The 25,723-nt window shown below is 41.2% G+C and overlaps 3 gene segments (V, D, J or C); all 3 read left to right on the top strand.

The window, feature by feature from the left end:
- The first annotated feature begins 5,446 nt into the window (after window positions 1–5,446).
- Window positions 5,447–6,025, top strand: LOC131923950 (Ig heavy chain V region 3-6-like). The segment is given in 2 exon segments: window positions 5,447–5,542; window positions 5,625–6,025. Coding segments are annotated over 2 exon segments (444 nt in total).
- A 5,233-nt stretch (window positions 6,026–11,258) lies between these two features.
- On the top strand, window positions 11,259–11,770 carry LOC131923949 (Ig heavy chain V region 3-like). The segment is given in 2 exon segments: window positions 11,259–11,304; window positions 11,388–11,770. Coding segments are annotated over 2 exon segments (429 nt in total).
- An 8,240-nt stretch (window positions 11,771–20,010) lies between these two features.
- On the top strand, window positions 20,011–20,469 carry LOC131923904 (immunoglobulin heavy variable 3-7-like). The segment is given in 2 exon segments: window positions 20,011–20,056; window positions 20,159–20,469. Coding segments are annotated over 2 exon segments (357 nt in total).
- Window positions 20,470–25,723: the final 5,254 nt, after the last annotated feature.

The raw sequence follows: 25,723 nt of genomic DNA, 5'->3' as shown, positions 1-25,723 counted from the left end.
TCATACAACAGAGATTTATTAATGAGTGAGTTAGAGCTTAAATCTGAGGATATAAGGATAAGTTTTTAGAACACAGTTAGAAAATATATTTCTGTCTTGCAGGAAGGACACCATTATAGATCAAAGGGGGTTTATAACTAGGTTGCTGTTTACCTTTTTACTTTGGTACCATGCAGGCAAAATACCTTCTGTTAGCAAAACCAACCAACATCTGATTGTATTTCAGGATTATTCTGTGAGATTACATCTATTCCTGATACTACTCAGATGGCCTAGAAGGAGAAAAATCAAATACTACTGTTCTTGAAGAAGACAAGGGGAAGAAAGATTCTGAAAAAATCAGGCAGTTTAGCAACATGTAGAAGCCAGAACTTTGAGGAATAGGAGACCTATGTGCTAAGTAATAATATCTTGCCCATGTCTTGAGACTTTGCTTCTCCTTTCCCTAATGGCAGAGAGGATCAACGGTCATTTCTCTCTCTTATTCTGAATATTACCTTTTCATAAAGCCACATTTGTTTATTTCTCACTGTTTCTCTCAAGATACAGTATACAGTAGTATTTCTTGTCCTTTGGTCACGAGTTTAAGCTTTACCAGCTGAGTCATTTCACTGGTCTTAAGAATATGTTATTTTAACATAGAGAAATGGGAGGGTCAAGCTGGAACAGGGACATAGTGGGAGGGCAGGGAGGGAGATACCATAATAAATGAGGACATCATGGGAATAGGAAGAGGCAGGGTGCTGGGGAGGCTCTCAGGAATCCACAAGGTTGACCCCACCTTGGTCTGCTGGCAGTGGCCCAGAGGGGGCCTGGACCGGTCTACACTGATGACCAGCCTAGCAAAAAACCCAGCTGTTATCATAGAGCCTTTGTCCAGTGACTGCTGGAGGCAGATACAGAGATCCACGGCCAGACACCAGGCTGAGCTCCGGGAATCCAATTGATGAGAGAGAGGAGGGATTCTGCAGGTGAGGGATGTCGAGAACATGATGGGAGGATGTGCAGAGATGACTGGCCACACTAGTGGAAACCCATGAACTGTGGATTGGTGGCTGTGGAGCCCCCATTGGACTGGACTAGGCCCTCTGGATACAGAAGAGGGTTGATTGGCTCGAACTGTTTGGGGGAGGGGCACCCAGGCAGGGGGATCGGGATCTGTCCCTGGTCTATGGGCAGGCTTCTGGAATCCAGTGCCTGCGGTGTGACACCCTGCACAGCCTTGGTGCAGTGGGAAGGGGCTTGGACCTGCCTAGGTTCAGTGTGCTGGGCTCTGCTGACTCCCCATACGAGACCTTGATTTGGGGGATGTGGGGATGCGGGGTGGCTTGGGAAAGAGGGCTGGGGTGGGAGGAGGGAGGAGGGGGGATCTGTGGATAGTATGTGGAGTGAGTAGAAAATTTCTTAATAAAGAAAAATGAAAAGAAAAAAAAAGAAAAAGTGACATCAAATGTTAATGATTAATTGGAGAAAGAGTAGACATAATATACGATTGGTGAGAATATGTCCTGTTGCATTTCCTATGAAATTTTGTCTGAATTTCCTCCAAAAGTTAAAAATACAAATGTCATGTGACCTAGCTACATCACTCCTGGGCAGACACCGAAGGACTCACTACTGCAAAGATACCAGATCATTTGTATGCAGTGTTGCCATCTTGACAGCATCTAAGAGCTGGAATCAGCCTAGAGTCCCATCAGCTGATGAATGGACAATAAAGATGTGGTTGAAGCCTGTCTTCCATTATATGGAGGAACCTGCCTGACTCCATTTTAAAGGCAGGATCCATTATGCTGTATTTTTAAAAATAAGTTTTTATTAACTGTGAGATTTGAGTTTCTCTCTGTTTCCTGGAACCTGACCTTCCCCAACTCATGAACTTGATTTGTTTTTGAGAATACCCTGACCCTCACTAATGCTCCCTGAACCCTACTAATCACATGGTGGGTGGCCACATGTTGTTTTTTAATTTTTTTTTTATTTTTCCTTATTGCCCATTGTCTTTCTTCTATAAAACTACTCACGATAATACTCCCTAAAAGGGGTCCAAGGGGTGGATTCATGGCTATTCTCTTTAACCTGACTTGGAGGCAGTCATTGGCCAACTTTTGGGTACATCCCAATGAAAAGCAACCTTGATTCAAATTTGGCTCAAATTGTGGTAGTGGTCATACTCTTGCCATTGGGATTAACACTATTTGTATAAACATTTAGGTTAATGCTCCTTGCTAATCTTGTTAGGTCTATCATTGCAGATTCAATAAGCACACAGGATAGCCAATTATATTCTAACAAAACAATTGTTTTAATATTTCTAATTGCTAATCAAAATGATGACCCTAGTCTCTGAACATAAATTTTGTGTGCCTTTAAGGGATATGGTCTCCATTAACTTTCTGTTCTAATTCTTGAGCCTCCAGTCAATCATAAATTATCCAGGGCCAAAATTGAAAACCTGAATTCACATGAAAGAGCTTTAATTCTTAAGGGATTGGGGGCGGGGGAGAGGATAGATCTCCTGTAAGAAAAGGAAATAATATAGACAGTTTTGTATGCATTGGGATGTGTGGGAGGGAGGATCAAATGGAGAGTGTGAGGGAAGGGGAGAAAAGCAGAGAATAAGGGGAAGGAGAGCTAAAAGTTAGGGCCCCTTGAGAGTCAATATGGAAACCTAATAGAATAGAAGATTCTAAAAGAGAGATGTAACATCAACATAAGCTACAACTCCTTTAAATTAAAATGGTATCTGGCCTGCAAGATATGCTAGGTCAACGGTGGAAAAAAGCTTGTGGAAGTAACCCACATTATCTGATTTGACATAAGGTGCCTTCAAGAAATAGAACCCATATTGTATAGAACTTGAATGACCAAGACTCTGAGACTAGATAGTACAGGAACCTAAGATGAAAATAAGTACTACAGTTCTATAAAAAGAAGATTGTAACAATATCACTCACAATCACATTCTGCTACACTCAAAGATCAGTTCCTTGCTCAGCCATTATGAGAGAAGCTTCCTACTGCAGCAGATAGGAACATATACAGAGACCCACACTCAGACAATTTTCTGAGAGTGAGAGACTTTAGACACTCAGGACTGTTTGAGATATGTTCTTCAAATCCCCTCAGTGCTCATGGAACACTGAAGAAGAGGAGAAAATAGTATAATAGCACGAGGTGATAGAAGCACCAAGGAAATAAGACCACCTAAGAAATAGGATAGTTGCACATATGAATTCAAAGAGACTGAGGCAGCAATTGCAGAGCCTTCATGGTGCACCAGATGGGGTCCTAGAGATGAGAGAATTGGACCCACATGCCTATCCCTAACCCAGAAGCTATCTCCAATTGATGACCACTTGCAAATGAAATATTAGTTTTCTCTAAGGGAGTCTCACTGAGGAGACCAACCACTCTTTTCTTTTTTTTCCCTTATTTTTATTAAGAAATTTTTTCATTCATTTTACACACCAACCAAACATCCCCCTTTTTCCTCCTCCCCCCCAGCCTCCCCCTCCCAGTGCACACCCCTGTCCCATCCATAAGAAGGCAAGGCCTCCCATGGGGACTCACATCCAGCAGAGGCAAGTCCAAGCCCTTCCCCCTGCCTCAAGGCTGCAAGAGGTGTCTGATCATAGGTAGTGGGCTGCATACCCCCCACTCATGCACCAGAGATCAGATGGATTCTGATCCTATCTCCAGGGGGCCTCCCAAGCAGATCAAGCTACACAACTGTCTCACCATGCAAAGGGCCTAGAACAGGGAGGGAGTGGGAAAGCAATGAAACAGATACCATGATAGAGAGAGATATCATGGGGATAGATAGAAACCCAGTGCTAGGGAAGTTACCAGGAATCCCCAAGAATGACCCCAGCCTGGGCTACTAGCAATAGTGGAGAGGGTGCCTTAACTGAACTGGCTTACCCCAGAGATCAGACAGATGAATACCCTAACTGTCATCACAGAGCTTTTCTCCAATGACTGATGGAAGCAGATGCAGAGATCCACAGCCAATCACCAGACAGAGCTCCAGGAGTCCAGCCAAAGACAGAAGAGGGATTCTATGAGCAAGTGCATCAGGATCATGATGGGGAAACATGCAGAGACGACCAAAACAAACGAGAGGGAACTCATGAAAGTTGGATCAATGGCTGTGGAGCCAACATGGGACTGGAAACCAACCACTCTTAAGCATACGCTGCATGTCCAAAAGTAGATGGTCATAGAAATCAAATTAAAATGCGTTTTTGGAGGTTCCTTTTCTTATAACATCACATGGTTTTTATCATTTTATTTATTTGTTTATTTAATTATCTCTTGTTTTATCCTACAGTTCTGTTGCATACATAATATGGCTAATAATTTTGTGTTTTTATCCAATTCCAGAGTGAGTACATCAGGAGGTCTCAGCATCTGCACCTCTCTTCTGTCTTTTCTTGGGCTCTTATCCTTCTGGTTGCTTATTTTGACCTGCCCTGATGTGTCAGTTTTTGATTAACCTCATTTTATTTTATTATTATTCATAAGAAGCCTGTTTGTATTCTAAAAAGAGCCAGGTGGATGGTTTATCTGCAGGGAAGGGGAGGAGGGAAGGATTTGAGATATGAAGAGAGAGGAGAAACTAGAATCATGAGATATTATATGAGAAAAAAATCTATATTCCATGAAAAAAAGACTTGACCATAGGCAAAACATACTAGGTGTTGAGGAAAGAGAGAAGGACTCACATTGCACCCAAACACTGACACGTTGCAAACTCCAAGAGGAGCCTCAGTCTGTACAAAGACCCGAGGCAGAAGAAGGTCCTATTTATTTTAATCCTTTATCTCTGTGGTTGGGCTATCACACACCTGCTCCCATGGTTCTGTCAATGTCTAACCTGGGTGGGCTTGAGCCAGAACAGGATAAAGAATGAATGGGGTCCCTGAGTAAGGTTCATGGTGTGCAGAGTTCCCAGCTGGTTCTCTCAGCATCCCATAGCCTGGATGGAGCAAGAAGTAGATGTGGACTCTGGGTAACAACAATATGACAGTGTGCCAAATTTCCAGGAAAAATGCAAACCTATCTCATGTGTGGTAAAAGGAAGAAAAGCAGGAGCAGTGAGGGCTTACTAATCAGAAAGCAGGAGCTCAGGAACCGAGTGTGAAAAGAAGGTTGGCACTGAACTAAGACTGCGAAAGTGCAGGAGGAAAAGAACGTAAGTGAAGAGGTTGTGCTAGAAGTGGAGGTTGGTTGTGCCAAGGTGTGTTTCCTGTGATCCCTGTAGTCTTCATGCTCTCTTATTCCAGACTCACACTACAGGAAGTCAGATACACTGATGGCCACAGCATAACAGACAAGTAGAGTAGTATCCACCCTCCCCATTTCTAAAGACAAGGCTGACTCCCCACATGCAAATGCATCTTCTAGCTCTAAGTTAAATCCCCTCCTGGACTGTGGGAGCTCACATCTCTCTCACAGGAGGCTGACCTCTGAGCAAAAGGAGGTGTAGCCTAGAAGATGACACTGTTGGGTCTTCTGTACCTGGTGACAGCCCTTCCTGGTGAGTGTTACCATTTCATACATGTGTCCATGAGGGCTTGTGACAACCTGTGAGTGACAGAATTGTCTCTTCTTGTCTGAAGGTATCCTGTCCCAGGTACAGCTTCAGGAGTCAGGACCTGGCCTGGTGAAGCCCTCTCAATCACTGTCCCTCACCTGCTCTGTCACTGGTTACTCCATCACCAGTGGTTACTACTGGAGCTGGATCAGGCAGACCCCAGGGAAGAAGCTGGAGTGGATGGGGTACATAAATAATGCTGGTGGCACCAACTACAACCCATCCCTGCAGAGCCGCATCTCCATCACCAGAGAAACATCCAACAACCAGTTCTTCCTGCAGCTGAACTCTGTGACCACTGAGGACACAGCCACATATTACTGTGCAAGAGACACAGTGAGGGGACTTCAGCATGAGCCCAGACACCAACCTACCTGCAGAGGAGGTCTGGACCAGCAGGGGGCGCTCAGCCCTAACCAAACCTAGGAACTCTAAGACTTCAGAGCTGGAAAGAAAAACTGATTTTCTCTGTTTTGGGTTCTCAGTTCCTAAGAGCAGAGAAGCTTTGGGGTTATTTCTCTCTCTGATCATGAAAAACTTTTTCTAGAGTCACATTTGTTTATTTCTCATTGTTACTCTTAAGATGATGTATGTGGTAATATTTCTTGTCACTTTTGGTTATGAATCTAGCTTTTACCAGATGAGCCATCTCTCTGGTCTTACAAATATTTTTTTTTAATCAAAACATCTTTTTGAAACTCAGCTGACATTGGAATCACAGAATCTCCATACCTTCCACCCTCAGATACTTCTGTATGTCAGAGCACTTCCAAGATTATTGACACAAAGCAGTTGCTGTTATGCCTAAGGAATGTGTCATAGAGTGAATCAGGTTCACACATCACTCAGCTGTATTACCCACCCTGCAACGCAGGGCAGGGATTTCCTGAGGTCAACTGTGCATGGCTGATGTCTGAGGACTCTGATTTAAGGGGGTTACTCACTCCCAATGTTGGGATATTTTGTACAAAAAGTGAATAAATTAGCACTGTGATTTAAAACAAATTATTAAACAAATAGTCATGTTTTTACACTGATAATTACCATTTTTTAAATGTGTCTGTGAAGAATCTATCTGTGATATAGAAAAGAACTATAAGTTGTGTGTGCAGATACACCTGGGCCTGCACCATTAGTATTTGATCTGTGATTGGTGATCTCCTCCTACAGAGTTTCATGAGTTTGGAAACCAAACCCAAGTGCAGACTATAAAACACAGTGCCTCATCCAAGAGGCCAAATAAAATCAGCAGAGTTAAGGGCCTTAGAGCAAGTGCCCCCATTCAGTTAACAAGACTGACACTCAGTTCTGTGATGTTTTTGTCTAGTTCTGAATAACAATTAGGAAAATTCTAAACAAATCCAAGATGAGAGATACTATGTAAAAAATATCCCAGAAACTCTCATAGAATCACAAAGAAGGTGGCACAGTGTGCATGGAGGTTAGAGTCCCTAAAACCTTGCACTGCACAGCTGCCTCTCCAGTGTTAGGACCTGGTTCCCCTAAGGCCACCCACAGCCCACAGGTCAGGCATAAAGAAACAGGGGCTCAAATATGAGATTTCCAGAGATAAACAAGTAGATGGACATCCAGCCAGGCCAGCCAGGACTCAGAGACTGTCCTCCATTGTGAGGATTCTCTAATGATGGCCATGCTTCCAAATAAACAGTGAAAAGTGGTCATGGGAGGAAGTCACAGCCTGGAGAATGAAGGAAGGAGAGAAGGCCATCTTCATGTTCATAGAGCAATGTGTCTGGACCGCAGGATCCACACCATTTCTGATTTGTCTGGGAGTGGGTTAACAGGGTAGGGACCAAGAAACTGTCCCTCAGATCTGTACCTCTAGTTCTTCTAGTCAACACCAGATAAATCACCCTCTCTGGGAGGTAGAATTGACCTGCACTCTGCTCACCTTTTATACCCTCTAGCAACTCCCCCAAGAACAATAACACCCAATGTCAGATTGAAAGCTGAGCCCTGGCTGAAGAGCCCAAATCTCCTTCTCACAGGAGACTACACCAAAGTATGTATGTCATGAAACTGCTTTTCTTCCTGGTGACTGTTCCCTACAGTGAGTGTCACAGTGTTTAAGGAAAGGAAATTGGCCATGTGGCTAGTTTGTGTTTATGATTAATGGTGGTAACCAATATCCTCAGGTGCACTGTCCCAGGTGTAGCTGCAGGAATCAGGTTTGTCTTCATAAAATCCTTGCAGACCCTGTCACTCACCTGTACTCTCTGGATTCTATGTAAACAATCATCATATTCACTGGGTCATCATATTCACAGCATTCAAGAAATGTTTAGAGTATGCTGATACAATACTTTGGACTACTAGAAACACTGTTTGTAATTGGGACTTCAGCTCCAGCATCACTATCAGTAAGCATACCTTCAATAAACAAGTTTCCTTAAATCTGCACCATCTGCCATGTCTCACTGTGCCAGAGACATAGGAGGAGACTTCAGTGTGAACTCAGACACAAATCTCCCTATAGAGGAGCTTGGCACAGCAGTGGCACCTAAGAACTACTGAAGATACTCAGAACTACTAGATGTCCCTCACAACATAGGCAGTTCTGAACTTCCACCATGGGCTTCCTCATGAACAAGCATGTAGTGTGAATTCTAATTGGTCTTAATCATGAAAACCCAGAGTCAGATATAGAGGTAAATGCTGGAAGATCAGAGACACAAAGGAGCAGCCATCCACAGTCAGCTCTTACCTCACCAACTCCTCATCCAAAAATGTGGCAAGCTCCTGTCTCCACCCCCCCCTTATATTCCTTTCTTTGCCCAGCCATCACTATCTGTTCCCTCCTTCCATGTGCTGGGATTAAAGGTGTGTACCATCATGGCCTGGCTTCTATGGTTAACTAGTGAGTATCTCTGCCCTCTGACCTCCAGATAAGCTTTATTTTTAGAGCACAAAGTATCACCACAAAAAGCATATGTCTGTTTACATTTTAGAATATGTGGTTTCCCCTTCCTGTTCATAAAAATCTTCTAGAGACTCTTTGCTATATCATAGTCTAGGACAATTGCTATTTGATTAATTTCTAATAAGCATAATATTATTTTGCCATGGTGCATCTACAATATCAATTTGCAAAATACTATCAGATTTAATAAACATGAAAATAAAACGTTCCATGTTTTTCACAAAGGTCTGTAATTTTAAGACTTGGTGATGATGGGTTCAGTTGGAAATCACAGGGAAATTTAAATAATCTAAAAACCTTTCTAATTATTTCCTCTCATAGGGAGTAGAACCCAGATCTTCCATGAATGAATATTATTACCACAGATACAGGGGAAATAAAGATATTTATTCTCTACAGTTTCCATTATGTTAGTGCTCTAACAGGGTAGAGGTAATTAACATTTTTCATACAATGCACATAAGAAATTTGCATCCTTGTAAAGATTACTTTCTGTCCCCATGTTCCATGTAATGATTCCTTTGAAGATGTTTCTTATACCCCCAGCTTGTGGAAAAGCCTGAGTGACCATTGTGCACATACCAGCTCATGTCATCTAAGATCTCTGTTCTAACTCTCTCCCACTGGCAACACAGTTCCTTAATACTTTTTTTTTCCTGCTGTTGTCTTTTTAACGTTGTCTTCATGCTTACTGCAATGGAACTCTGTGTTGCTGCTGAAGGTAGGAAAGCTGGAATGTTTCAGCTGAGAGTTAGAAAAGCATCCTTGGGAGAAATGATGTTTGGTGTTGGCTCAGTTGTGCTACAGATATCAGGTATCTGTAAAAGAAAAAGAGAATATGTTGATCCAGGCCTGAGCCTTCTCTGGATACATTTATAGTGTCCTCAGCTATGTCTGAAGATATTTGGAGAACAAACAGACTATAGAATATGGGATTACTGAGACGAAGACCAACACAATTCATTGAACAGCACAATGTGAAGGTGAAAACAAAGTTATCCACAGTCTGTTCCCTAATGTCAAGGAGAAGGTCAACTCACATGGCTGCCAGTGACATATGATGACCATAGTGTACCTGTAGGTTGGACACACTCTGGACATGAGAAGTCAGCAGATTAACTTCTCAGTATCTCCCAGGTACATTGAAGAAAAGAGATAAATGTGTGAGCAATATTGAATGATGTGAAATGGCCTTTTTTGCTAGGATTTGGGAAAATGATTCTTCAACAATGATAGGAGTACAATTAATACAAACCTTGCAAGCACCAGCACTTACTTACCAAGCCAGAGTTTCCTAATTATAATCAGTGAGAATTATGAATTATAACCAGGGCAGGATGGAAAGACTGAAGCTGTGACAAGTTTATTGGGTGTAATCTGACTTTATATACTCTTAACCAGGTCAGTGCAAATCACCACATACCAATCTGCAGAGGAGCACAGGACTGTTGCTAGAGTTTTCCTACCTGGCCCACGGTCAGGGCAAATCTCTCTCACCTGCCAGTCCCACAGCCGCTCAGACCCGACCAAGTAAACACAGAGACTTATATTGGTTACAAACTGTATGGCCATGGCAGGCTTCTTGCTAACTGTTCTTACAACTTAAATTAATCCATTTCTATTAATGTATACCTTGCCACATGGCTCGTGGCTTACCGGCATCTTCACATGCTGTTTGTCATCTTGGCGGCTGGCAGTGTCTCTGACTCAGCCTTCCACTTCCCAGCTTTATTCTCCTCCTTTTCCTGCCTAGCCACTGGCCAATCAGTGATTTATTTACTGACAAATCAGCAACACACTTGACATACAGACCATCCCACAGCACAGGACCAACAGGGGGCACAGTGCAGCCAATAATCAACAGAAATAGTTAAGTGGCAGGTACTCAACTATTGTATGGTAATCCACGCCATAGCTCTGTGGACTCCCTTCCTAAAGTCTGTTAGCTGAACAACACCTGCTGCAGTTGATATGTGAAGTCTCCAGTTTTCAAACACAGCAAAATTCTAAGATTGCACAGACTTTTATTTTCTCCTTTATTTTATTAAGATTTGTTTATTTATTTTTTAAAAATGTGCTTTTTTCACACATCGTATCCTGATCAGTTTCCAGGCCCAATCTCTGTCATATCTTTCCAACATCCCTACCACTAAGCTCCATAATTTTCTTTCTCTCTATAGAAAGCAAACAAATAGACAAAAAAAAAGAAAAAAGGATTTAAAAAAGAAAAAACTCACCAGGAACACACAACTACAACCTGCTGCAAAAGCAAATATTAATTGCTTGTACATGAAAAAAAAATATTAGAAATTCTCCTAATTTAGGAGTTTTTGAAATTTCAATAAGCAATTATCCTCATTACTACCATCACCTGTAAATCAATTTTATCAGGATAAATACAAAATGTCTCAGGTTGGGATTCTGTTTTTAAATTGAGAGATTTGGCCTTGTTGTTATATCCACAGCGTCTGCACAGGTCTCAGGAATGGAAACTTCCTCAGACAGGATTAGGATTTGGACTTCAGTATCCCCTGCCAGAACCAGATATCCTCTACCTCCTTCTTCTCAACCTGGACTGGCACCTTTTTAAGAAATACCCTGCCTCATGAATATGCAAATCATGTGAATCTGTGGCGGATAATACAGGGATGTCCACAGCCCACAACAACATATGATCAGTGTCCTCTCCACAGTCACTGAACACACAAGGTCCTCACCATGAAATGTAGCTGCATCATCCTCTTCCTGATGGCAGCAGCTACAGGTAAGGGCCTCCCAAGTTCCTGACTTGTGGAGGATCCATACACACAAGTAACAATGATATTCACTCTGACGTTCTCTCCACAGGTGTCCACTCACAGGTCCAGCTCCAGCAGTCTGTGGCTGAGCTGGTGAGGCCTGGGGCCTCCGTGAAGTTGTCCTGCAAGGCTTCTGGCTACACCTTCACCAGCTATTATATTACCTGGGTGAAGCAGAGGCCTGGACAGGGCCTGGAGTGGATTGGATGGATTTATCCTGGAAGTGGTAGTACAGACTACAATCAGAAGTTCCAGGGCAAGGCCACACTGACTGCAGACACATCCTCCAGCACAGCCTACATGGAGCTCAGCAGCCTGACCTCTGAGGACTCTGCCGACTATTACTGTGCAAGACACACACAGTGTTGCAACCACATCCTGAGTGTGTCAGAAACTCTGGAGGAGCAGGAAGCTGCCCTGGGAATGAGATGACAGAGAAGATGAGCTTGGAGACTTGCTCAGAAATATTCATTCTGAGTGTCCATTTGTCAGTCATCTCTCCAGAGTACTATAGGGTATTTGTCAACATTTCAAAAGGACATCAGAAAATGAAGTTATGCTGATACAGGTTGCTCCCTACACTGCACCATACCTTGACTAGATCTTCATCAATGACCACCCCATTTTACATGAAACAAAAGACATAGCAAGCTCTAGCAACATATTATATTAGATTTACATTTATTTATATATATCCTTTAAATCTAGGAGACTAGAACTGTTGGTAGAGTTGTTGGGAATACACTATAATATGAATTTTCCCTGTAAATACAAATCAAAAATGCCAGGGCAAACTGAAACCCTTTTCAAAATTCAATTGGATGTACCTAACACCATTTACCAAATACTTCATTGGAAGTTGTCCCCATAGAGTTGTGTAGAGTCACTTTATCTTTCCTCATAAACATAATTTTTATATTTATTTATATGTGAGTCTCATCCTGAATTGTTTTGGTAGCATAAATCAAATTTTGTATTGTTTTAGAATTAGAGATGTAACGGCATGCCCTTCTGTGGAGTCTTCAGAATGTAGAGTCTCCTACTTTGGCAACATTTTAGGCTCCTGCTCAAGTAATACTGGGGCCAGCGCTGTGGCATTCCAAACTGGGAATGTAAGAGACTGGTTTGTGTTATCAGGAACTCTGACTGCTCATTAGTGTGTTTGCTGAAACTGGATTGTCTTTGTCTCAAGTTCTAGATGGACAGTGGTTGACACTGAATGGACATCAGTGAATAGTGCACAATGCTCCCCCGCATACACACACACACACACATACACACACACACACACACACACACACACACACACACACACACCCCTTTTGTTTTTAGAGGCAGCAAGGCTCAATTAGGACTTCTCTTGATTCATGGCTCTGTTATAAATATGTTATGTCTGAATCCAATTATTTCTGTTTCTGTATGTTTATTTGTTTTTATTTTGTTTTGTTTTGTTTTAATTAGGAGAATGCACATATATGTTGGCTGTACAAGGACTGAATGTCAGGAACAGAAATAATACTGCCATGGATAGCATGTCTACTATCTCACCATTTTTGATTAAAACAATAATTGCCTCAACAATTCTCGCTCACGTAAACTCTCCTCGTTCTCGCTAATTGGACTCCCAGAGATCCACCCGGGGCCTAGCCATGGATCTCTGCATCCAGATCCCTCAGTAGTTGGATGGGGTTTCTAGCACGACAATTAGGGTGTTTGGCCATCCCATCACCAGAGTTGGTCAGTTCGGGCTGTATCTCGACCAAGCACAGGGACAAATAGCCAAACGAATGGAAACACATGAACTATGAACCAATGGCTGAGGGGTCACCAACTGGATCAGGCCCTCTGAATGGGTGAGACAGTTGATTGGCTTGATCTGTTTGGGAGGCATCCAGGCAGTAGGACCAGGTCCTGTGCTCATTGCATGAGTCGGCTGTTTGAAACCTGGGGCCTATGCAGGATCACTTGGCTCAGCCTGGGAGGAGGGGACTGGACCTGCCTGGACTGAGTCTACCAGGTTGACCTCAGTCCTCGGGGGAGGCTTTGCCCTGGAGGTGGGAATGGGGGGTGGGCTGGGGGGAAGGTGAGGGGGGCCAGAGGGGGAAGAACAAGGGAATCCATGGCTGATATGTAGAACTGAATTATATTGCAAAATAAAAATAAAAACTAAAAAAAAACAATAATTGCAAAAAGAAAAAGAAAAGAGAAAACAACTCAGTGGACATTGGGATTCCTGGTATAAACAGTTTTATCTATCTATCTGTCTATCTATCTATCTATCTATCTATTGGCTCAGCAAAGCCAAAAAGTTGCATAAATAGAAATCCCAATTAGTTTCCCATCTGACCTGGCTCCTCTCACATACATGAGCGCCCTCAGGTGGAGAGATGGTTGTAATATCTGTTTTCCTTCCAGTGCATTCATTTTCCTCCTAGAATTTATTCTCACAGTTCATGATTATCCTTTCATATTCTCTGGGCCTTTGCCAGCAGAACACAGGATATTCATGAAGTGCCTCTTGCACCAATTAAATATGGACAAAAGTTCCTTGTGTTCCAAGTCCTAGTGCCTTTCTCAAAACTCTTGATTGTGCAATGTAAAATAACAACACCATCATGAACTCTCCCATTCAAATATAATCCACAGAGTGTTGCACGAATCCTAACAGTCTTACAAGAAAAACACAGAGCCAGATATTGGGGTAAATGCTGAAAGATCAGAGGAATCAAGCCATAGCCACTTCTCACCTCATCAACTCCTCAGCTGAAAAAGATCCTGTCTTCATGAATCCTCGGATTGAATGCCCTTGAGTCCTCAGTGGAAAGACTGAGTTCTTGTCTCCTGCTTTATGTGCCTTTTTCCACCCAGCCATATCACTTCCTGTCTCAACCTTCCTAGTACTGGGATTAATGGTGTGTGTCCTTCCCAAATTCTGGGAACAAAGGTATGAGATCCCAAGTGCTGGGATTAAGGGTGGGTACTACCACTGCCTGGCTTCTATGTTTAATCTTAGTTTCTGGCTTTGTCCTCTGATCTTCAGGCAAATTTTATTTGCTGGAGTACAAACAAAATATCACCAAAATAGAGTCAGAATAAAAATCAAGAAGGGTTCCCTTATATGCAAATTCTCTGGAATCATCAACAGAAAGAATAAGAGTGGCGTGAATGTTTTGTTTTTGATAGATTTGAACTGGCTGGACCCTTGCAGGGTTCATAGGGCTGATTTCTTTGGGAACAGTCTGGATTTCTAAAGAATAGACAAAGCTTCCATCCTTCAAAGAATTTCATCTTATGCCTGTCCTGATGGATCACAGTCATACAACATTCCTAGGACGATCTTCTTGACCTGTACAGGATTGCTGAGAGAGTATGAAACTGTCTAAAAACATTTCAGACTAATTCTACATGAGAGTGAGATTAATCAATTGGAGACCATGTTCTGTCGAAATACACACAGAGGGACACAATCCAATATTGGATATTATGACTCTCAAATGGCATCAATTCCATGTAATCAATAACATTGTTAAAAATTTCTGCCATAAGACAACAAAAAGTAAAATCAAAATAGAATAGTTACACAGAGCCTGAGGAGCAGGTGCAGAGGCTAGCAAGGGTGTTTCCTGATTCTACTTCACAGTTGATTCCCCTCATTTAACGGCAGACAAGACCCAGGAGACCATCTCCTATGGCAGTTAGAACCCTTGTCTGGAGGATTAGGAAATCTGGCATGCAGAATTTCAGTTAGTTCCTAGAATCTTTGTGACTCTCTGGGAATGCTACACTAACAGAAATGACCCAGTTCAAAGGTCCTGTCAGTCACCATGAAGACAGTTTATCTCACAGTAGAATGAATTCCTCTATTGGAAAACTAGGACATGGCAATCTTGTCTCATGGAGAGGCAATTTCAAGGCTCTTCATGCTGAGACCCCCCCCCCCTCAATTATTGTAGAGTGTCATGTCCTGGGGAGGGAGCATGACTGGTTAGATGGAAGTACATCAGTGCAGGGCCCTAGAATGGAGGCTCCAGATTTCTCTCCATCTTTTGGAACTCACAGACATGGTTCCTTTGTTACTTTGTTTAAAAATAGTGACCTGATGTACAAGAGTGCTACATCGAACACAGGCCACACCAGACTAGTAATTAATACACACAAAAAGGTTCAAACATTTAGAAGTTATTTACAGAAAAATGATAATATATAGACTTTACATAGCATTGTTTTTCAATACTGGGCATCACAACCAGTTGTTTTGCATGGATCAACACTAAGCTACATGCTTGAAAACTATTTCTTCAACTTCATATCTGGATTCAACATTCATAAAACTTTGCTAATCCTTCTATAATTATCAACCTTGTACTATAATGGCCTCTATAGAACAAGTAATGCAGAGTGGTGTCTCTGGTCAAAAACACAATAAAATAAGACTTCGAATTATATCACACATAATAAATAATGGTTAATTCTTAACTATTACCCAGTGTCTTTCCTTTGTTTTAGGCATTCATATGTCTAATACTACCACCAAAAAAACTCGATATACTGCAGCAGGAAATGCAATCAAGGCCTCCCTCTGCTCAAAAAACCCAGCCCAGCTCTGTCCCTGCAGCTCTGAGAAGCCCAGCCCTGGATTCCCAGTTCTTTTAATTCAGTCAGAGCACTGAATGAAAACCACTAAACAAGGAGTTGTGTGTGAGAGATTTCATTATTCCTTTTAAATTTTTATAATTAGAATATTTTTGAGAATTTTTAAAACTGAATACTGCACCCATCAATATTTCCACTCAAATTCTTTCCATATCCAACTCTCACTCCCTCTAAAATTCATGACTGCTTCATCTTTAGTTAACATTTACCAGTCTCTCTGTTGTCTCTCTTTCTCTCTGTGTGTCTCTTTCTTTGTGTGTGCATGTCTCTGTGTGTGTTTAATTGTGTTTGTGTGTAATATTGAGGTCAGTTACAGTATATATATATATATATATATATATATATATATATATATATATATACATGTCTGTAGCTGGAAGTTTTCCTGTGTCCCGCCTGGCCCGTGGTCAGAACAAATCTCTCTCACCTGCTGGTCCCACAGCCTCTAAGACCCAAGTAAACACACAGAAGCTTATATTACTTACAAATTGTATGACCATTAGCTCAAGCTTATTATTGACTAGCCCTTATACTTAAATTAATCCATAATTCTTGTTTATGTTTAGCCATGTGGCTTGGTACCTTTTTCCAGTTCTGCCTTCACATCTTGCTTCCTCTGTGTCTGGCTGGCAACTCCTGACTCAGCCTTCATCTTCCCAGAATTCTCCGTGTCTGTTTATCTCACCTATATTTCTTGCTTGGCTCCTGGCCAATCAGCATTGTATTTATCAACACCATTCACAGCATACAAAATGACATTCCACAGCACATGTGCTTACAGCAGTTTCCAGAGGACTGAATAACACACCAGGGAGCTTGTTCTTGAAGAAAACTGATTTTTCTCTCATTGATTACCTGTGGTTCTTCATTTAGGGGTGGGGGCCTAAGAGCTTTCCTTCTATACTATGGATGCCTAGTTTAGGCATCAATATTGTGAAGAATTCATGGGTGCAGCATCATTGTCCTGTCTAGAAGATACCATTTCACAGTGACATGCTGGTCCTTTAGATCTTACAATCTTTCTTCTCCCTCTTCAGGATTTCCCCTGAGCCTTAGGTGTAGGGTTTACACTGAGGATGTATCAAATGTAGTTGGGCATCCCAGGATCACTTGTTCTCTGCATGTTTACCTGATGTGGCTCTCAGCAATAGTCTCCATCAGCAATTAAAAACTAAAAGAGTCGTTAATGAAGGAGTTAGAACTTGTATCTGAGGGTATACGGTTAAGTTTTTCGAACACAGTTAGAAAATATATCTGTGTCTTATACATAGGTCACCATTAGAGGTCGAAAGGGTTTGTAGCTGAGTTGCTGTTTACCTTTCTACTTTGGTAACATGCAGACAGAATACTGATTTTTTGCATAACCAACCAATATATGACTGTATTTCAGGACTACTCCATGAGATTGTGTCTATTCCTGACACTGTTCAGGTGGCCCAGAACCTAATACTAGATAGCACCAAAACCTAGGAGAAAACAAAGTACAATTCTTCTCCTAAAGAATCATGGGGATGAAAGATTCTGAAAAAGCCAACAAGTCTGGAAGAACTTAGAAGCAAGAACGTTGAGGAGTAGGACGCCTGTATGCTAAGTAAGAACAATGCCTACCTAGCATTTCAGAGATGCAAGACCACGGTGAAGACTGCCTAAGATGTGGGAAAGAGCAAAGACAACATGGTGGCATGGGGGAGGAAGGTCACAGGAAGAGAGTACACTGTGGGAGAGGAAGGAGAGGGATGACCTGGTGGGGCAGCACAGGCAAGTCTCTAAGAGGCCGGGTGGATCTTTGACTTAAAAAACGAACAGATATAGCCACTGGTGAGAAGAAGGCAAGTTACTGAGGAGTCAGAGAGCAGAAGGATATGTCATGGAAGGAAATAGGCCCACAGGGTGTTTTAGGGATGTCACAGAGGAGCTGGGAATACATTTGTGATGTGGAGCAGCAGGTCTCTGTGGTAGGTGGGCAAGGTCAGACCTGGAGGAAATGAATGGTTACTGCAGGTCTTCAAAATATGTTTTCATCATTGTTCAAGGAATAATATCAGATAGTACTTATATTTATATAGCAGTTCTTTTATTTTTTTGAAGATCAGATTTAGAGCTTTAGTGCTGATATACTGTACTATGAGATATGGCCTCAGACACATTTTGTTAATTCAATTTAATGTATGTATTCATTAGTCACTGAATCTTATCTTATACAACATTTATTAATTATATTTTAGTATTTGTTATATTACTTTCTATGAAAATATTAATAATATTCAAAAACAGCAAAAGATTTTACAAATATAGAGTATAGTAAAGCAATGCTGAAATCTTGTTTTTCTATGTAAAAGTAGAAATACATAATAAGTAAATTTCCATGTTTTTTCAATCATTCTTCCTTCTCTATTCTTTTCCACAGTTTCATATGGACCAAACACAATACAAACCTTAGTTTCTTGTACTCCAACGTCTTCTTTTTCATACAAAGGTGGGAATGAACACAGGGCTTCAGGCATGCAAAAAACATTCTACCAATGGAGCCATGTCCCCAGAACAGTAAGTGACACTTTGAGCTATCCAAAGACTACAGGCTGGAGGAACTACGCCTTGCCATATGTTTTCAGAATACATCTGTGATACAGACATTGGCATCTCAGGACACAATTTTCTATTGTGAGGACATATTTGAGCCTGAGCCAATGCTTGCACAGATGGAGGAGCCATGCAATCTAGGATTGATTAAATTTCAAAAAATATTTGAAGTCTCAAATATCCATTGCTTGAGAGGACTAATGTTTCCATGCCCACGGCTAGATACAGAAGATTCTTGCTGCTGCTATAATTCCCTGTGAATGGCATGCTCCTTCTCTTTCAGCTTTCCAAAATGGACTTAATATCAGAGGAGCATCTGATATTATATTGGCAGGGAGGTTCCAGGCCCCAGGCAATGATTTGTGATCTTTAAGGCATCCAGTGTCATGAATTGCCATGTTCACTGAATCTCTAGTGGGCAGCCAGTGGGCAGATAGCCATGATATAAAGTAAAATTGCATTTGTGTGTTGATGTTTATACATTCTATTGGTTCTTTCTCTAAGAGCGCCCTGCCTAGTACAGGGAATAAGTTCTGTATTATATAAATGACTAAAAAATAGATAATAAGAATACTAATTGAAATCAGGTGAAAAAAATAGAAGACATTTTTATGGAGACCAGGTTGTGAATCAACAAAGTCATAGCAGAGCGTCAATTTCTCTAATCACCAGGACAGTGAAAAATAAAGTCACAAGGAGATGTCACCTCCCACCTGTGGATGTGTTCAAGGTGAGATGTGTGTTCACTTCTGTGACTGTGCTGATGGTTAAACAAGGTTCCATGGGTATGGATGCTTAGCATGTGAGACTATAAATATGTAGTCATCTCCTATCAAGTACATTTGCTGCAAATAAAATATGTATTCACACTTTCAGGAAACTCTAAAATGAAGCAAAATCAAAAGAGTCCCCACCACAGTGAGGGGACATTGAAACTTCACCAGACATGTCTGACTCTGACCAAGAGCTGTCTCAGGTGTCCAGCACCAAGAAGCACAAACCCAGGCATTGGGATGACACACTAGACCTGAGCTTCATCCAGAAATGTGACAATGTGTGATGTCTTGTAAATTATATGTTTTTAAAAAGGAGACCACATTAATACATAAAATGCAAGGCTTCTATACAAAATAAACATGAAATGAATGAAGTGTGGTAAAACTTTAACCAAAAAAAGTGTGTAGTACAATATCATAACATCATAACTCTGTCACTGTTGTCAGTTACCACGAAGTCCCTTGCATCTGCTCTGAGCACTGTCTTCTCCCTTAGTTCCAACCTCAGAGCTTACTATATAGCAGGAAGAGATGCAAATAATGACTTCCACTGCTCATGAAAACCAGCCCAGTGCTGAGCCTCACCTGTGACAGTGGAGCTGAGCCCTGGATCCAGCCAGGTCTTCCCATTCAGTGACCAGCACTGAACATAGACCACTCACCATGGAATTGAGACTTGGGTTGGTTTTTATTGTTACTCTTATAAAAGGTAATATACAGGGAAGAGATTCTGTTTGTGTAAGAGGACATGAGTAAGAGGGACGATGGATATATGTGACAGATTTCTGACTATGGTTCTCTGTGTTTTCAGGAGTCCGATGTGAGGTGCAGATGATAGTATCTCAGGGCGGTTTGGCACAGTCTGGAGGGTCCATTACACTCTCCTGTGCAGCCTCTGGATTCACCTTCAGTGATCACTGGATGCACTGGTTTCGTCAAGCCCCAGGGAAGGGACTGGAATGGGTAGCAACTATAAAATATGATGGAAGTGCAAGATACTACACAGAGTCTGTGAAGGACCGATTTACCATCTCCAGAGACAATTATAAGAACTCATTGTACCTGCAAATGAGCAGTCTGAGAAATGAAGATACTACCATGTACTACTGTATTACACAGTGAGGAAAGGGAATTGTGAGCTCAGACACAAACCTGCTTGCAATGATTTCAAGTCCAGCAGGGGGCACTGAGCACACAGGGAGCTCAAGGTCCACCGTATAAGCAGGGAAAGGACATGGAAGGTTAAAATACTTTATGTTTGGATGGTTTCAAATCATAGATCATATTCCCCAGGGACCTGCTCTACAGGCACAGCTTCTACTTATCTTTGAAATAACCAAATATCTAAACAGATCTGTCTTCAGTTCTGAAGTACACATTTAAATACAGAACACAGTCTAACTTCACTGAAATGCAGAGCATTACACAGGGAAGATGAGACTCTGCTGTGAGCACCAGGATCACATGCTGAGGAAACATGGAACCCAAAATAGTTTTAAGATCAAATGAAGTTGGGGGTGAGCGGTACTGGATTTCCATAATGGTTGAAAGACATGCCGTATATTCCAGAGAGCTGGGAGAATTCAGGCCTTGGTGTATTGTTACACACCTTGAGTAACAAGCTGAGAAGTGTATCCCAGGGTAAGGTATGTTCAGAACATTTGTGTAAAAACAGAATTATTGGATAAACTATAAATACTGCCAAATTACACCATCAGCACAATTGTATCTTACCTCACCTCTGTGCCTTGCTCCCGATACCGACTGTACTTTTTCATAAGGAATGGATAAACAATGAGTAGATTTTCATTCATGAGTTGACTGAGTTTCTCTCTGGTCTCAGAACTCTGCCACTGTGTCCCACTGAGGAGCAGAGATTGGCCAGTGGTGCGAGAGTCAGTTGTTCATCCTATCTGCCTCAAAGGTGCAGAGCCGCCTACAGTGATAGGGTGATGTCCTCTGGACAATGTGTACTTTCCCTCTGCAATGAATGATGCTCAGGTCTAACTCTGGGTTCAGATGGAAAGGACTGTTTTTCTGCCACACCGGTGCTGCATGCAACAGCTCACCTCCTCGTTCTGCAGGGGATGAATCAATCACTCCTGACTCACATGGCTTTGTCCCTCCTCTAGTTAATTGATTACGATGAGTGTGACCATTTAATCCTTCCAGTACAACCACGGAAGAACTGAAGGAATACAAAATAGGAGAAAAATAGATATTGGTAATATGGGCCTCAAGAGTTGACAGAAATTTCAGCTGAATGTCTAAAAGTGTGTGAACATCAATAGTTAAAATGCCATCTTTGCTGCTGAAATTAAGGAAATCACTAAACACAAGAAAGTTCCTTCAAACATACATAAATAAGACTGTCAATTTTCTCACAGATTTGTTAGTGCCTTTGATTTTCTTCATTTTCCTTAAAGCCTTGTGCATACGTCAGTAAAGTTCTTTGTATAAAACTGTTTTGTGTTATTTTGATGACACATAAGTAAGTAGTTTCATTTTTCCTTGAACTGGACACAGCTCCCTTATGGATAAGGTTTATAACTCTCATCCTTAGGGAGGTAGAGCGGTCTGAAGATAGGGGATTTCCTGTGAGTGTTGGTGTCTCCCTCCTGCAGGGAACCCCTTTTCTCTTTGCTGATTTTAATATCCACTCATTTCTCTTGTGGGAGGGAGCACCTCATAAGCATCATGGCAAGTGATGGAAGTGTAGGCAGGAGGGTTATAAAATCTGTCACTGCAGGCTTCTTACATCACCCAGACTTTATCTGTGTGGCATTGAGGCATAGGCAGCCCATTGACAGAAATCAGGAGCTGACTGGGAAAGGATCCATTCCCAAGTTCCACACCTTGTCAGAATTTCACTGATCTGATATTTTAAAGAAACAGACTATGATCAGGCAGGTTCCAATCTCAACCTCAGTCACTGAGACCTTCCTCACTCTGCTTCCCTGTTGTTCTGACCCTCAGAGGACCAAGCAGCAGTTCATAATGCTCCACCAGACAATCTTGAGAAGACAGTTTTGTAAATGAATCACATACACAAAAGACAGAGAGAGCATCCCAAGCGTGGTATAGGGTGAAACTCAATAGAAACAGGGAAAGGGGGATCTCCCCTGATTTGTTGGCACAACCTACAGAGTTCTCTCCTAATCCTTTGAAAGACCAAGAATTAATTCATTCTACAGACAGACAGCAGTGGTGCTTTGAGAAAATTTATAGTTTTTTTCATGTGATGTAAACGCAACCATTAAACAAATGGCTAGTAAATGCTTTTTACAGTTTTCAACATCTTGATCTATCAGGGAAATGCAAATTAGAAAAATAGTTTGAGATTTCCTCTTATTCCAGTAAGGATGGCATTTACTAAGGAAACATGACACCAAATGTTGATGATTAATTGGAGAAAATGGAACCATAATACAGGTTTGATGTCAACTGTAGCTGTCCCTATGGACATTTGCTGGAGTTTCCCCAAAGCACTGAAAATAGAAATGTCATGTGACCTAGCCACATCACTCCTGGGCAGACACCTAAGGACTCCCTGCTGCAGATCATTTGTGTTCAGTGTTGCCCTCTTCAGAGCAGGTAAGAGCTAGAATCAGCCTAGAGGCCCATTAGCTGATGAATGGACAACAAATTTGTGTGTGAGGCCTGTCATCTACTCTACCTGTAGAAGCATGCATGCAGGACCTCGCTCCTTTCCCTTAAACTTGTTAGCTCTCTCATGGAAGTATCAACAGGGACACAAGATAGCAAATTGTATTTTTTTGCCAAAACAGTTGTTTTAATATTTCTAGCTACAGATGAATTTGACACCCTTGTTCTTGAGTATTAGTTTAAATTTTGTTACATTCTTTTACTCTGTGGAATTTTTTTTTTTTGAGGCAGGGTGTCTATGTGTAAGTTTGGCACCTTTCCTGGAACTCACTCTCTAGCCCAGGCTGGCCTCGAACTCACAGAGACCTGCCCGCCTCTGCCTCACCAGTGCTGGGATTAAATGTGTGTGCCACCACTGCCCAGCTATGCTGTGCAATTTTTGTTTAATTGTGCAAAGATGTACTACATTCTTTTATATTGCATTTGTTTAACTCTGTAAAGCTATTATTTTGTCTACCAAAAACACCTGAGTGGTCTAATAAAGAGCTGAATGGCTGATAGCTAGGCAGAAGAGGAATAGGCAGGACTGGTGTGTAGAGGAAGTTTCTTCAGTCCCACCCAGTCCCATGGTTCTGTGTTTCTCCTGTCCCACCAGGCCCCATGGTCCCACAGCCATTTATAAAATAGTCAGAGGCTTGATATTAATTGTGAAATATATGGCCTATGGCTAAGGCTTCTTACAAACTAGCTCTTATAAGTTAACTCAACCCATAACTATTAATCTATATATCACCACATGTTCTGTAGCTTTACCTGTGTCCCATTACATGTTGCTCCTTGGGAAGCTGGATTGTGTCTCCCCGACTCCTGCCTTCTTCTCTTTGTATCTCTTCTTGGATTTCCTGCCTGGCTCTAAGCTTTCTTTCCGTAGGCCAAAATAGCTTTACTTATTAACCAATGGGAACAGTATATTTTCACAGCATACAGAAAGATATCCCATAGCACTTCCTCCTTTCTGTCTAATCAAAAAGGAAAGTTATAACTTTAACATAGTAAAATTGTATATAACAAAGCAGTTATCAAGCAAGAATCATAGTTATACTAGTCTGTTTATATTTGGCAAAATTAGAAAATATTCTATCATCTATCCTATTTTGTGAGTTTAAAGTTTTATATCTAATTTATCTTTTATTATGACTAAGGAAAGCTATAATTATAACTATCTAGTCTTTCACACCATCAAAGTCCCAGAAGGATTTAACGTTATCTAAGTAAACAGTAAATGCATTGTAAGCAACTTTTAAAATTCTGGAGATGACAGAGACAGCTGGCTGCCTGGACAGTCACCCAAAGTTCCTCTGCAATGTTGGGGCATCCATCTTCAACCTATAGGTCTAGAGTTTTTAGACACTTCTCCCTGTGCCCTGTAGAATATCTGACAGTCTCCTCTGTGAAACAGGAACCTGAAGGACCATCTCACCTTGTTTTGGCAAAATTCAGTGGTAATTTTACTATGGGTCCTGTGTATCTAGTTTATACAACACCCTGTCAAACAGGTCAGGCAACAGCAGTTTCTTGCCCTTTTTTCGTAAAGAAAGCAAACTCCATATGGAGGTTCTTTGATGTTCCATCATCTTCTCTCAAGTAGATTGGTGCTGCCAGGAACAGACATGTCTCAATGTTCAGAATGTCAAAGTTCTTAAAACATTTTAAATGTCATATTCTGTAAGTCTTTGAAGTGTTTGAAGATTACCTACCTAATTGAAATATATCTACATATATCTAAAAAACTTTTTTTCATGATTATAAGTTTGATTGTTCCATTGACGACTAAATATTAATCTATATTTCTTAATTATGCATTACAATTTTAAATGAGTTGCACAAACATAATACTTTAAACAAGAGTTGAAATAAACATGCAATATAACAAAATTAACGTTAAATTTGTATCAATAAACTAAAATCCATAGCAATGTAAAACATTTCAAACAAGTTGTTGTTCTTTAAAAGAAGATTTAATAATCTACCTTTTTATCCTATCATATCTATATCCCCCTTTTTTTCTTTAGAAAGAGATTGCATTTATAATCAACCCCCTTTAAATAAAAGTAAACATTTATAAATAATATTTTGGAAATTTTGGCATAGCTTTTCATATTAATTCCTTCTGATTAGGGGTGCTGGCAATCTTATGGGGATCCTGAGAAAATTCAAAATAATGGTCAAGTCCTGGGAAGACTGGTTATAACATTTGTTGATAGGTACCATCTGTAGAGAAGATAGATCTCCTAGAGGAAGAGGAAATAGTATAGACAGTTGTGGATGCATGGGGGCATGGCTGGAAGGGTGGATCAAAAGAGGAGGGTGAGGAAAAAAAGTGAGGGACAGAATAAGGGAAAAGAGATGTTTAAGTAAACCCATTTGAGGGGTAGTATGTAAACTTAATACAATAGAAGATTCCAAAGGAGAAATGTAAGACCAACATAAGCTATAACTCCTTTGATTCATAACATTATCCATCCTGCAAGATATGCTAGGTCACAAGCAGAACAAAGCTTGTTGGAAACACATACCAAGACCCACAGCCCGACAATACTCTGAGAGAGAGAGATTTTGGTACATTCAGAACTGTATGAGAAGACTTCATCATATCCCTCCCCTAAGGGCCCATGGAACACTGAAGAAGAGGAGGAAACAGAAGACCCAGAGGTCACAGACGCACTAAGGAAATAAGGCCTCTAAATAAACAGGATAGTTTTATACAAAT

Source organism: Peromyscus eremicus, chromosome 14 (assembly GCF_949786415.1).
Source record: "Peromyscus eremicus chromosome 14, PerEre_H2_v1, whole genome shotgun sequence".
Lineage (NCBI taxonomy): Eukaryota > Metazoa > Chordata > Mammalia > Rodentia > Cricetidae > Peromyscus > Peromyscus eremicus.
The sequence above is the reverse complement of the archived record's forward strand: the minus strand, read 5'-3'. Positions and strand labels throughout refer to the sequence as shown.